At 43.6% G+C, this 14,238-nt stretch overlaps 1 protein-coding gene across 6 annotated transcripts in view; it reads left to right on the top strand.

Moving 5' to 3' along the window:
- Positions 1 to 14,238, top strand: part of DLC1 (DLC1 Rho GTPase activating protein) — a 345,300-nt gene that overhangs the window by 317,159 nt on the left and 13,903 nt on the right. For all 6 annotated transcript variants that reach the window (XM_037128754.2, XM_037128753.2, XM_037128758.2 and 3 more), the window contains 3 exons: positions 3,626 to 3,707; positions 9,979 to 10,042; positions 12,593 to 14,019. In XM_037128754.2, the coding sequence (XP_036984649.2) occupies positions 3,626 to 3,707; positions 9,979 to 10,042; positions 12,593 to 14,019 (1,573 nt within the window). The remainder of the gene's footprint in view (positions 1 to 3,625; positions 3,708 to 9,978; positions 10,043 to 12,592; positions 14,020 to 14,238) is intronic.

Genomic DNA, 14,238 nt, shown 5'->3' with positions numbered 1-14,238 from the left:
GCCCTGCAGGGGGACAGTGCAGTCACGCGGTGACAGGAATGGGCTGTTTAAGTGAGGGCTGTGCTGCACTTCAACAAAAGTTTTAAAAAAGAAAGAAAAACAAAGAAAAATGTAAATCGAATGGAAACAAAAAAATAAATGAGAACTGTATGATACTCTATATCAAATCATTTAAACATAATGTATAGTTGTGAACTAGTGAACTCCATTTTAGGAATAATTTTCAGGCAAAGGTTGGGTGAAAAGTGACCCCAAATTGAGAGTAAATTAAATGACTTTCAGTTCAGTGCTTCTTCCAGATTGAGCATTCTCGGTTCCCTTAATGTCACCCAGATGACCACACCAGGTGTCTCTTCATTCATTCACTTCTCACCCACCCAGAGGTCCATTCAAGTGACCGAGCAGCTAGTATGAATTCTGCACCAACAAGGTGAATGCTACACATCGTATAAAACCAGACGGTTTAAGCCTCAAAGAACAACTCTAAAGGACTGTCAAAATTTCAAAAAGCAAACATAACTTTGGTTGATTTACATTTCAAACTACATCTTTTTCATCAGTTAAGAAGGAAGGAGATACTATATGAGACAGCCCAGTGTGTCACACAATATCTAAAAGATCCAGTTGAAATGATGGCACTTGAATTTTTTTCATCAGGATGTTCACTTTTCTCACGATACATGGTGACTTTAGCCCTGACCAGCGTGGCTGAGTTGGTTGGGTGTCATTCCACCAAGTAAAAGAGTCGCCGTTTTCATCCCTGACCAGGGCAGATACCTGGGTTGCCAACTGGGTCCTGGGTTGGGGGTTGTATGAGAGCCAACCCATCCATGTTTCTCTCTCACACGGAGGTTTCTCTCCCTCTGTTCCTCTCTCATTTCCCCCTCTCTAAAAAGAAATAGATCGTTTTTAAAAAACTGATTTTAAAATGTGTTTTTAGTTCTTCTCTCCTAGGGTAATAGAACAAGCAAACTGCTTCCTGTACCAATGGCAGTGGCCTCTCCATTGGAGTAGGGCTCGCTACTGACCTTCTTTAATACATGAGCAGAATTGCACAAACCCAGGCTAAGAGTGAATAAAGTGTGTAAGTTTGAAAGTGCTAGGCATGATCAGCAGGTTGCCTGGAAGAGGAACATGGGTTTGGGGTGGAGGTACCCCCCCAGGAGCACGTCAGTCAGGGACCAGAGATAGCGTTCTTCCCCTCGCCCACGCAGCCAAATTAATTCACTACCAAATTTACAATATCTGGTCTTCCTTACTGTAGCCCAGATTGAATGTATGATTTCTCATGAACATGGATTCAGAATTATTTTAATGTTGGACTGGGAAAAATATTTCACCGCCGCTCCATGTCAGAGAGTATCTCCAATTACTTTCTTCTTTTCTCTTTTTCTACGGTATTTGGTTAACCTGCATGTTTATTATGAAGGCGGTGCTTATCTTTACCTATCAACCCAGAGAATATCTCGGTCCTCCAGCAGGACTTGCGGGGAGGGGCCAGCAGTCTGTTGGATTTCCAATTCACAGCTCTACTGGAGATGGTGGAGATAATTGCATTCGCAGCGGCGGTCACAGACAGGCCTGTCCTTTGTTCCTTTTGTTCTCCTGTTTAGAAATGAAATTTCCTTCAATTATGTCCATTTTTGGTGTTGATTTGCTGCCAAACAGCACTTTCTTGTGATGGGTGTGTTTGCTGACACCCAGTGCCAGTCCCTGTCTTAAGGTCTTCGCAGATCCCCAAATGCAGACTGCATTTGCCAGGTTACATTTCGGGGTCCCTTTGTGTTTACCGGTCCTGTGGAAGCCTAAGCCTCCTTTGGAGGTATGTTGTTCTGGGCTGTCATTTCCCCCTTCCTCCTGCCACTCCGTGCAGGGTCTGTAGCACACACATACTCTGCACAGCAGCCCGCACATTCCTTGTCTTCCTGTTCAGCTTTATTTTGGTCCTTGGCAGGTTTTACTTCCTGCCTTTAAATCCAAGCTGGAAGTTTAAATCTTAAACTGAAGAACTCTGAGAACTTCTTCTATACGTTGAAAAAAACCGTCATCTTTTAGGAAGGAGTTTAGGCAAAAAGAGAAGATTATTGATTTAATTATGTCACTCCTGTCTTGCTTTTAACCCCTACTGACCCTAGAATTTTTGTTAAAACAGAATTTTAAAATTAATTTGAATCGTGAAGGTAATCTAAAATACAGCCCTGGGCAAATGAAGTTAGGAACTGCTCAAATAGCATAGTTGCTGTCTAACATAAACAGGCTTGTGAGTTTTTAAATTTACATTCGTAGATCTGATGTTATTCTCTGGAATTATTCAAAATATATTCTTTAATGTCAGCGCCGTTATTTAATAGAGTCATTGATGTCTTAACAATGAAATTCAAAGGCACAATCCTTAAACAGCTTTGCAGTGTGCCTTGCTTGTGTTTACTAAGAGTTCACGTTCACTGTAAGTTCTTATTTCCACTGTATTGGTGCCATCGATCATTTGCCTAAGAGACTTGGTCTGTAGTGTAATGACAAGATATAAACCTGCGATACTAAATTTCATCTGTTTCTTCATAAATCCTTGGGCTGTATCTCCTTCATTGGTTTTCTTATGTTCTCATTCAGAGAACAGGATGAGTAATCGAAATCTAGCCCTCAGAAAAACAGAATCAACTCTAACACTCATTGTGTTGTTTTTCAACATTGTAAAACAGAGAAGGTACTTTTAAGTGTTATCGCCAGAAAATTAATTACTTATTGACGCATTTCCCCTAATAGCTGGATCTCTGAAGAAGAGTAACATGCTTTTATCTCCTGGTGTTTCAAGAGCTGTCGTAAATCGGTGCTTGCTTCTCTTTCCCCTTCCCTCCTTGGACTTTTCAAGGAGGATTTTTCAACAAGGAGTAGGAAAATGAATTCTTCATTGAGTTGACTCTGCTTTTCAGTTCTGATGGAACTCAGTATTCTGAGTGTTGAACTCTTCTACAGATTAAGGGATATGGGATTCTGTTGTTCTACTGGCCTTCTGTTTTAGGGGGAGTTCTTTAAACTCCTAAAAAGCCAAATGGAAGTGCTAAGATGTGTTTAAAAATAGCACATCCTGAATTCTCTGGCTTTTGATGTTATGCAAATAGATTGGGTTTACCACCACTTGCCCTTGCTCTTGACATCTTGCCTTGGCCCAGTTTTCCGTGACCTCTTCCTGGTCAAATGTGAACAAAAACACACATGGGGGGAAAAAAAAAAAAAGAAAAACCCAACCACATGAAAAGGGATCATCCTTCTTGTTAAATTATAATTTATAGCATGGGTCTGTGGCCTGCTGATTTGTTTAAAGGTAGAAGAGGGTTTTGAACCACTTAACTCTGGCCAGAAGAGATACTTTAATCTTCAAACTACTTCAGATTCTAAGCTCCTTTAGGATGCTAATCAGAATTATCTTAAATTGCTTTGTTCTCTCCCAGAGCACTTGATAGCTAGGGAATGAGGTGTTTGTTCTGCACACAGTAGGAATTCAATAGCACTTTGGAATATTCAGTGCCCCCCACCCACTCCTTGCTAAACTGGATTAGTTGGGCAGGAACCTGGGGTGCTCGGTAAATGCATTTGTTTTTATTTTTCTGTGGATTTGTCTTTTCAGACCTCCTGTTCCCTATCGATATTTCCTTGGTCAAGAGAGAGCATGACTTTTTGGACAGAGATGCCATTGAGGCTTTGTGCAGGTAAGTGGACATGTTTCCAGCATTTTAGTTTAGTTTAGTTTTTTGTTTTTAAAAAAAAAAACACTGGGCTTATTGCCAAGATGGTATTTGCTTGCTTTTGTTCTAATGATGTTAGGTCTTTGATTAGCAAATGGGTATAGTGATTTACTTCATTATACATCATTGGCCTTTTAATTAAGATAATTAAAAAATTCTATTATTTACTATTATAATAACACTGTCCTAGGAGGTACTCAAATACCACTGCATACTCGATACTATAGAACTGCTCAGGCAGTTAACCCCAGATGGTTCAGAAACCTGGAACAGGATTTTTGAAAAGCCAGTGGGCTTGACTGCCCTTGCCCAGCCAGGTACCCTAACAGAGCCAAAGCTGCCGTCCAACTGGATGGAAATGACACATTCAGAGGGATAAATTGGGGGAGGGGGCCGTGACGTACCAGAGTCAGGAGGGAACATTGCTTGAATTCCAGAAAAGCTTCTCTGAACCTGTTCTGCTTATCCAGGTGCAAAACAGTAACAATAGTATCAAATAAGGCAGTAAAGTAGCTCAGTAGCTCAGCTGGGCTGTTCAGGAACAGCGGTCAGGTAGCCAATGAGCACTAACCTGAACCGCGTCAAACTGCCGGTCGCCCCTGCTCACGATGCTGTTGGGCCTGTTTCACCGCAGCACACGTAGTCCAACGTGTAGCAAACAGTGACGGGATCCTGATCATCCTTTCAACCCTCATGACGTTTCGCTCATTTTAAGCCATTCACCCTTCTTCATTCTTCTCAAAATCTATAAAACTGTAAAAGCTGGATTCTGGGAAAAAATTTATACATGGACAAAATTCACATGCTGATTTGATTATAAAATTAAAGTAAATTCCTTTTAATTTCAGTATTTAACTTTGAAAAACATTACTAAGATAGAAGGACATATCCAGCATTTATTTCCACTTTTTTAGCAAAGAAAGCAGTGGAAAAATAATACTGTGAAAGTACTATTTTTTTTTTTTTTGCCTTTCTTACATAATACAGTGTTTATTGAGGCAGCTAACTTAAGCAGTGGTTTTAGGGAAGAATCGGTAGGATGTTTCGAATGGAAGATGGAATGGACTACTTCTCTTGGTTTAAGAAAGAGAAAAAAATGCCCTAATTAACCACAGAAACATTGTCACTTTTCAGATCCAAGCCATTGAGCGCTTGGAAATGTCCAGGGCTCGTGCACATTTTCTGAAAGGAACCCAGTCCCAAACCTTGAGCTGCAGTGCGTAATGTCAGAGCTGTGTCCTCTGGAATGAAAATGCGTGCAGTCGAGGGAGGAAGCAGGCAGCATCTGGAATATGAGCTACTGCAGACATTTTTTAAATGTTTCCGTGCTTAGCTGTGCGGCAGAATTGATTTAGTTTCAATCCATCATTGGTGATAACACGTAGAAATGAGGCCACTCCTACGACGTGTCCTGGAAAATATTTATGCATTGCATCACATCATCCATTTCATGCATGTGAAGCCACTTAGTGAGCGGGCCCCCGACCAGCAGCAACGGCATAGGAATTCGTAGGTCACAAGAAAATAGCATTGCAGCATTGCAGCCCAAAAGGTCCCGATGAGATTCTTGAATACTTATTTTTAAAGGAAATATTCGTTTGAAATTTAGTTTCCCGGCACTGAGGGGCAGGGTATCCTCAGTACTGTGTGATTTCCACTGGCGCGCTCACTGCGGAGAGGCGACCTCCCTTTGAAAGGGAGAAATCGATGCTCCTGGGTGTTTTGTGAAAAGCCAAAAACAGCTAGTGCTTGATGTGTGTTTGGATTCAGCAGCATTCTCTGACCAGGCTTGGGTTGTCTCTGAGGCGTGAAATAGTATCTCACAGCTTATGTGTGAGAAGGGAGTGCCGTGGGGCTGTCGGTGTGCTTTAAATCTGAGCACATGGGGAAAGGCTTGAGATTGGGTTTTCTTTAAAATATATGCATACACATCTCCAGAATTCACAGTGACAGTCATCGACTTGTTTGTAATGGAAAACCAAGGGCTCCTGTTTGCATGTTCACAGAAATAGACTTTTTCATGGAAAATGACTGTGCTTAGGAGAGGCCTACACAGGAAAAAAGGTGGGAGCACCATCCTTTGAAATGCCAACAGGTTCTGGGCCGTCGGCCTGGTAGCTGGAGGTGCTGCTTTTACTGCTGATGGTGCTGTCTCCATTCATTTGCTGCTGGCCTCTACTGAGTCCTTCTCTGCCCATGGCATTCGGGGGCCAGCAGACAGTGGATCTGGAGTGTGGTTTGAAACTTTGTCTTGTTGCAGTGTTTTGAGCAGTTGATTTTAAATACAGATGCTCATATCGCTACAGAAACTCAGTTGAAGTTTTGCTTTAATCAAAGATTGAGTATTTAATATTTTTGCTTTAAGACATTTTTAAATTTACTTTAAGTAAAATAATTCTTCCATGATTTTCCTTTCCTGCCACCAGGCTCCCAACACAGACACACACACACACAGATGTTACAGGTGCTCCCGTGCACGCACCGGTGCCCTGTTTAAAGGTCATTATAAACATTTGTACACTTAACATGTGCAGATCTTACAGCTCCTTGGTCAAAAATCTGGTAGGAACTGATTTATTAACATAGTCTAGTTAGGACACAAGACTGGAAGACTTAAAGTTTTCTTGAGAATGATGATGATTTTCTCTTAAATATAAAGTTTGGTAATGACCAAAACTATAATTAGGGAACTACTCTGATTTTTGGATTTGGAGTAGTGGCTGACATTCTTGCACTCATGCTGGTGAGAGATTTACCTGCTGGTTTCCTTGGAGAGGTTGGCTTTTGTCCCAGTCTTCTTAGCTTTGCTGCCTAATCCAATCCCAGTGGTAAAGCCAAGTTTATGAGAGTCACATTCAGTATTAACATTGAGAGAGTGATTGGCTTGTCCTGAAGCCCACGCAGGCAATGCCCAAACTGTGACCTGCTTACTGGAATACATCTTGTGAGAGGTTCTTTCTCTCTCTCTCTCTCTAGCTTCTGAAAAATACTCCACATTGCTGTTTTCCTGTGGAGTTACAACTGACTCCTCCTGTCAATACTGCAAAGAATCGCATAAATAAGACAATCAAACAATGATAAATAAATACTCGTTACTATAATGTTCTAAATACCTAAGCCTTGCAGAGCAGCCTGCCATCTAGTCGATTGTAACTTTGTTACTATTTCCGGTCTATTAAGAGGGAAGCAGGTAGTTTGTTCAAGTAATTGCACTAATTCCAAAAGAGTTGGAACAACTTTTATTTGTCAGGTCTTCCGAAAATTGTTGCTTTTTCTTTTCTCACTCTTCTCTTGCACTCTTCCCCTGTTCCCTTTTTGAGTGGGAGGCCTGTTCGCCCGTCTACTCTGCTTTTATCAGGGCGCTTAAAGCTCCCGGCAGTAGAGCTCCCCAACGTTTGATGGCCCACCCCTCAACTCCCTCCCCCAAGAGATAAGACTGACACATTCCTGTGCAGCCCAGCCCTGGGAGGGCCCTGGGGGTGGGAACAACCTGCTTCGGGGCAGATGGTGTGATACCAGTGTTCTGCCACTCCTTTGCAGACTCACACTTAGGACATTAGCTGCTCCCATATATTCCTATGGTTCATATTTATTTTAGAAAGGAATGAAGAAGATACTGCCTTTGAGTGCCAGAGCCACCAGGTTTTAGTCCTGTGGCTTTGGATGAGATCGGTGACCTTTGGGCCCCCATTTTGTTATCTATAAAAAGAAGCCCAATAACAATATCTGTACTTCAGGGTTGTGGTGAGGACCGAGGTGAAATGATACATATGAGATACAGGCATAGCGCCTGACCCAGAATGAGCCCCCGACTGCTGTAGCTGGAACTATTATCTCTAAGGAGGTACCGTCCCTCCCACCAGTGGGCGTGTTTGGAGGTCATGAGCACAGAGGCAGATGAATCCCACACAAACCCCAGGGGGTAACTTTCAGGCTTCGAAATTGAAAGGCCATTAGTTTGGCACTACCAAAAGAAAAAGATCGTGTTGACCTTTATAAAACTGGCCTCCTGGGTCTTTTTTCTTTGACTCGATCCTAGAGTTTGTGAAGTAAGCCCTTCCGACACCCTCATAGGCCTCCATGCCCAGTAAACTGGGTTATAAACACCACTCAACCATTAAAGTCCAAATGAAGTCAAGTGGGTGTTTGGTTCCAGGTGTGATTAATGAAACCCAGGCCTGAGACTAGCTGTAACCAGTGCAGATTCTTTAAACCTTGAAAACATTGAGAACTAAAGCACTGTGGGTATAAGTCCTTTAAGTAGTGATGCCCCTGGAGAGGGAGGGACCTTACAGCCACTCATTTGAAAGTCTGTGGACTTTTTCTTAGTTACTTGTTTTCTTTCTCTTCCTATCAACAGAGAGAATTTTTCTGATCATAGGTGCTCTGGGTTATCTTTGTTTATTCTCTAAACAGGCTACCATGTAATCTGTGAAATCAAAGGCAGTCTTTATCAGCAGGCAAAAAAACTTTCTATCCTCCTGCGTGTCAGAATTGTTAGACAAGTCGCAAGGGCAGGACTTGAAACAGTAAAGCCTTGAAAAGGTCTTGTGGTCAGTGAATTAAATGCTGTAATTCTATGAAAACAGAAGAATGGCAATTGTAGGAAAACCCAGAAGACTGATGGTGTAAAACTGCAGATTCGTTCCTTTTCTTTTCTTTTTTTTTTTAAGATTTTATTTACTCATTTTTAGAGGGGAAGGGAGGGAGAAAGGTTCGTTTGAGGAAGACAAAAGTGCTGACCATCTGGAAGACGTCAGAATTCGGGCCTGATGGGCTACCCTTGCCACTTTTGCGAATCAGTTATATCAGAAAGTAAAGACTTTCTTTCTGCAGCTATTTCATTATATATTAGTGACAGGGTTTTTCTAAGTATTTCATTTTCATTGAAATGAAATGAAATTTAACTTCACTTGTGAAATGAAATTTCACTTAAGTCTAAATTGACATTCAGAGTTACAATATGACTCCCGTTCCAAAGAAGAATCTGATCTGAGGGCTTCCTTTGAACTCTGTAAGATTTTGACCCTTGCAGCTTCAGTCTACAAGTTCATTAGTGATCGTTGGCAGTGTTGCTTTGAGAATACCAACCATTATTCGGTACTGAAACAGGAAGTTGTAAAAAGAATGCTGTGTTAAAGAGGGCTCTTCTTTTGTTTTAAGAACTCACTAATCTTTGTTTTAAGAACTCACTAAATTTTTAACAGGCTGCCTACAGTTATTATTTGTTAGAGATGAGTAAAATTATCTTGTTGTTATATGTGGATTTTGACTCGAGACAGAATATGGTGTTTGTTTTACCAACGACCCGCTCGGTTCCTCGTTGCTGTTTCAAGTGGACGTCGCCCACCGGCACTTGGTTCTCGGTTCCGTGTGCCACCCCCTCCCGGGCCAAGAGGTGTTCGTCCCATGAAGAGCAAGAGGCACCTGACAATATTGGGTTGGCCAAAAAGCCTATGTGGGTTTTTTTTTCTATAAAACAAAAGACACATTTTTCATTCTCACCAATACTTTTATTGATTCGGGCATTTTGAGGATGTCACCTGTCTCCCACGTGGTATCACGTTGATTGCTCTCAGTTAATGTCTCCCTTTGGTCACTGTCAACTTCAGCTGGTCTGCCTGACTGTGGAGCAGTGTCCACCAAGACCTCTCTAGCTCGAAGCTTCACAAATCTCTCCTGACCGGTTTGGTGGGTCACAGCAACTTCTCACACTGCACAAATCCTTTGTTCTTCCTTTCGTTTTTACTGCGTTTCAGTTGCATTTTCACCTCTCTTGAAACAATAAAGCATTGAGTATTTCTTCCACCTTCAGTATTAAAATGGCTATACAAAAATTCACCCATTTTGATCATTTAAAATGCACACTGATAGGACAGCTCTCACCATACAGACTAACAAAATGGTTTCGAATGAATGGAAAGACAACTAAGAGCTACTAGAACCATCTTATGGGAAAAAAACCAGACAAACTTTTTGTCCAACCCAATACCATATATCTCATTGTACAATTTTACTATAATGGTACAATAAAATTTTAATGAAAAGAATTAAAAAATATTTAGAGGTATTTTTAAGCTACTCAACTTTTTTAAAAGTTTCTAATACTGTTCTAAATGATAGATAGTAATGGAGTCAAAGAAACTCATTAAACACATCAACCGTTTGGAGAAAAATATTTATCCTCCCGTCAGCAGTGTCCTGTGTTTGCTAATGTTATTTCTTTGCTCTGTAGGCGTCTGAATACTTTAAACAAATGTGCGGTGATGAAACTGGAAGTCAGTCCTCATCGGAAGAGAGTGAGTATATGGGATGGACAGCGGGAGGAAAAGGGCCGACCGGAAACTCAGTGATGTGTTCTGTAGTAGGTTTTGCTTTCAAACTCGTACTTCCTTGTTCTCTAAAAACTGACATTTTTAATATTATAAATCAGTTGAGTTTACCAAAGATTCTGTAGTCTTAATGTAGTTGAGACCAATAGCTGCAGGCAGCCCATAAATTGTTTTTCCTACTGTATTTTTTTTATTTGAGATGCAATTGACATATAACATATCAGTTTCAGGTGCACAATATAACGATTGGATATTTGTACATATCACATAATGATCTCCACAATACAAGGGGGATGCCCCCCAAAACAGAATTACCTTCTGGAAGGTGGTCCCCTTGTAGTACAGGCTTTCCCTGCTAGGTGAGTGTTCTAGGAACCCATCTGTATCAGTGTGCCAGCTGGAGTTGTTGTGAGAGGCTGCATTCGGCATCAGCGATTTTTTTTTTTTAATTCTTTTCAACATGTTTGCCCATCTCACGGTGGCTGATTTATGAGCACACCTGCCACACCATGCCGAGTGTTCGGTTTTTAACCAAAAGTGGCATGATCCCTGTGCTCCACCCTCCCTATTCACCCCATCGTGCCCAAGTGACTGTTTTTTGTTTCCCCGATGAAAAAAGCCCTCAAAGGGAAACATTTTGCCCATGTGAAAGAGGTGAAACAGAAAGCAGCAGAAGCACTAAAAGGTATCAAAATCGATGAGCTTAAAACCTGTTTTGAGTATTGCATCAAATGGAGAGCACTTTGAAGGTGACTGGAGTTTAAACATGTAAGAATAGATACACAGTTCTTAATAAGTAAACTCCGGGCTTTTTGGGTCCCCCCTTGTAAGTCTAGTTAAACATCTGTCACCACGCGTAGTTGCAAATTTTGTTTCTTGGGATGAGAACTTTAAGATCTGCTCTTTTAGCAACTTTCAAATGTGTGATACACTATTATTAGCTATAGTCACCATGCTGTAACTACATGCCCAGGACTTACTTTATAGTGAGAAGTTCATGCCTTTTTACCCTCTTCACCCATTTAACCCAACCCCCCACCTCTGGCAATCACCAGTCTCTTCTCTGTATCGGTGAGTTTTCCTGTTTTTTTATCTAAACAGATTGCCTGTTTTGCCTCCTTAACTCAGTGTCGCCTCAGGTAGTTGAGGCTACTCCATATTAAAGGGGTGGGGCTAAAAAAGGGGGTGGGGCTTAAGGCATAGTAGTAGACGTAGCATTGCTCCCCACAGAAATTACTGCTAGTTCCCATACATAACAGTTGAGTATGTTTCAAAGCTGCAGAGACTGGAGTGAAGGGAGGAAAGGAACTGGGAGACAAGGGAGGGCAGGAAGTCCTACGCATTCTAGTCACGTGGTGACACATGACTGAATCAGATGGTCTTTCCCTCTATGTATGAAATGTGAGGACCTTTTATGAGATCTTAAGAGAAGAGGTGGGCGTAGTACTGGGAGTGAGTGTCACAAATTAGAGTAAACAGGAATGAGTTTGGTCAAAGAACATACTACTGATCGTTCAGAGCACAGGTTTTAATTATCCTGGAGTCCCTGCAACAAGTTGCCTTGTTGGGGAAGTTAAACCTTTTAGACCAGTGAACTGGAGCCTCAAAGCCCACTGAGCTGTGCAGATGAGGCTGCAAGTCAGCGTTTAATGCTCTGGACTCACTGTCCTGTGACTCTTGGGCCTTGTGGCATTTCCCACACCGGTGGGGAAGATAGACATACTGAGTCATGCCTGCCTTTTGGCATTCCTTCTGAAAGGCTCAGGGGCAATAGCTTGTGTTACACCATAACCCTGAGTCCTGCCCGTAAATCAAGTATCATCAGCAAAGATCTTACCTAGCTTTGGTGCACGTTGCCTGTTGTCAAGGCTGGGTATTTGGGAAGCTTGTGAAATTGCCTGAAGGGGGTCTGAGGTTGAAACCTCACAGGACACTTGTGCGTTGTTTGCTCTGTGCCGCGTGTCTGGTGGGGGGAGGAACGGAAAGAGCAGGTAAGAGAGTGAAAAGTACCGGACTGAAGACGTGTGACTGCTTACCTTGCTGGGCGTCTCTGCCAGTCAGTTTGGAGAGCTTGTGAATGCGTGGGGCGGCTGAGGACTTCAGTTACCGCTCTTCTTAGTGTTTGAAAACTACCCTTTTAATTGCGAAAGGGAACATAAACACACGCTATCAACAGACAGCAAAACTGGAGGCAGAGCGGAGGCAGTCCTACCCGCTCCTGCCTCCAGTTCAAAATACTTTGCATGCCTGGAATTTTCGCAGATTTCTACTGTCTCCTCTGCGAGCAATTAAAGAACAGCCTATGGATCCCAGAGTTTCCATAAAATAACTCTCATTAACTTGGAATACTTAGTGAGGCTTTTTCCTGTTACATTCTTCACATGCATAGTTGTTTCTCTTTTTTAAGTGATGAAATAAAGAAATAAGGAGGGGAGAGGGAATCGCCCCTGATAGTGTATTATAAGCTGTCTCCTAAACCCTGTCCCAGGGATGAATGGCTTTATTCTGTCTTTTCAGAGTGAGGATTCAGATGAGGATGAGCCTTGTGCAATAAGTGGCAAGTGGACTTTCCAGAGGGACAGCAAGCGGTGGTCCCGACTTGAAGAGTTTGACGTCTTTTCTTCAAAGCAGGACCCAATCCCTGGGTCCCCAGAGGATCCCCGCCTGAAGAGCGCCCCGAGCCATGAAAGCATGCTGACGGACCTCAGCGAGCCCCAGGAGGTGGCTTCCGTCCGCAGCCTCAGCAGTACCGGCAGTCTCCCCACCCACATGCCCCCCAGCGGGGACACCGCGACACCCCGGACTAACTCCGTCATCAGCGTCTGCTCCTCCTCTGTCAACTTCGTAGGCAACGATGACTCTTTCTGCAGCCTGCCCTCTCCCAAGGAGCTGTCCAGCTTCAGCTTTAGCATGAAAGGCCACGAGAAAAATGCCAAGTCCAAGACGCGCAGTCTGCTGAAACGCATGGAGAGCTTAAAACTCAAGGGCTCCCACCACGGCAAGCACAAGGCGCCCTCCAAGCTGGGGCTGGTCATCAGCGGGCCCATTCTGCAGGAGGGGATGGATGAGGAGAAGCTGAAGCAGCTGAACTGCGTGGAGATCTCCGCCCTCAATGGCAACCACATCAACGTCCCCCTGGTACGAAAGAGGAGCGTTTCCAACTCCACGCAGACCAGCAGCAGCAGCAGCCAGTCCGAGACCAGCAGCGCCGTCAGCACGCCCAGCCCTGTCACCAGGACCCGGAGCCTCAGCGCCTGCAACAAGCGGGTGGGCATGTACTTGGAGGGCTTCGACCCCTTCAGTCAGTCGACATTCAACAACGTTGTGGAACAGAACTTCAGAAACCGGGGGAGCTACCCAGAGGACACGGTGTTCTACATCCCAGAAGATCACAAGCCCGGCACTTTCCCCAAAGCCCTCTCCAATGGCAGTTTCTCTCCCTCAGGGAATAACAGCTCTGTGAACTGGAGGACTGGAAGCTTCCATGGCCCTGGCCACATCAGCCTAAGGAGGGAAAACAGCAGCGACAGCCCCAAGGAACTTAAGAGACGCAACTCCTCCAGTTCCATGAGCAGCCGCCTGAGTATCTATGACAACGTGCCAGGCTCCATCCTCTATTCCAGCTCAGGTGACCTGGCCGACCTGGAGAACGAGGACATCTTCCCCGAGCTGGATGACATCCTCTGCCACGTGAATGGGATGCAGAGGATAGTCAACCAGTGGTCAGAGAAGTTCTCGGATGAGGGAGACTCGGACTCAGCCCTGGACTCTATCTCTCCATGCCCGTCCTCTCCCAAACAGATACACCTGGATGTGGACAACGACCGAGCCACCCCCAGTGACCTGGACAGCACGGGCAACTCACTGAATGAACCCGAAGAGCCCTCTGACATCCCGGAGAGGAGGGATTCTGGGGTGGGGGCCTCCCTGACAAGGTCCAACAGGTAAGAGCTTTTGTCCCCTCTCCTGATTGCAAGAGGGTAGTCAGGAAAGAACTGCTTCTGCTTGTTGTGTAGGGGAAATAGGGTAATTTTAAGTCTGGCATTCGTAGCCACGGAAATACCTAAGAAAGAGGCAGATGGAGAAATCCCAACATCCCAAAAGAATGGATATCATTTAATGGGAAGATGTAGTAAGTTCTATGGATGGTTATACAATAGCGT

This window comes from Artibeus jamaicensis, unplaced genomic scaffold, assembly GCF_021234435.1.
Source record: "Artibeus jamaicensis isolate MK-2021 breed Jamaican fruit bat unplaced genomic scaffold, CSHL_Jam_final scaffold_833, whole genome shotgun sequence".
Lineage (NCBI taxonomy): Eukaryota > Metazoa > Chordata > Mammalia > Chiroptera > Phyllostomidae > Artibeus > Artibeus jamaicensis.
This window is presented reverse-complemented; position numbering and strand designations above follow the sequence as displayed.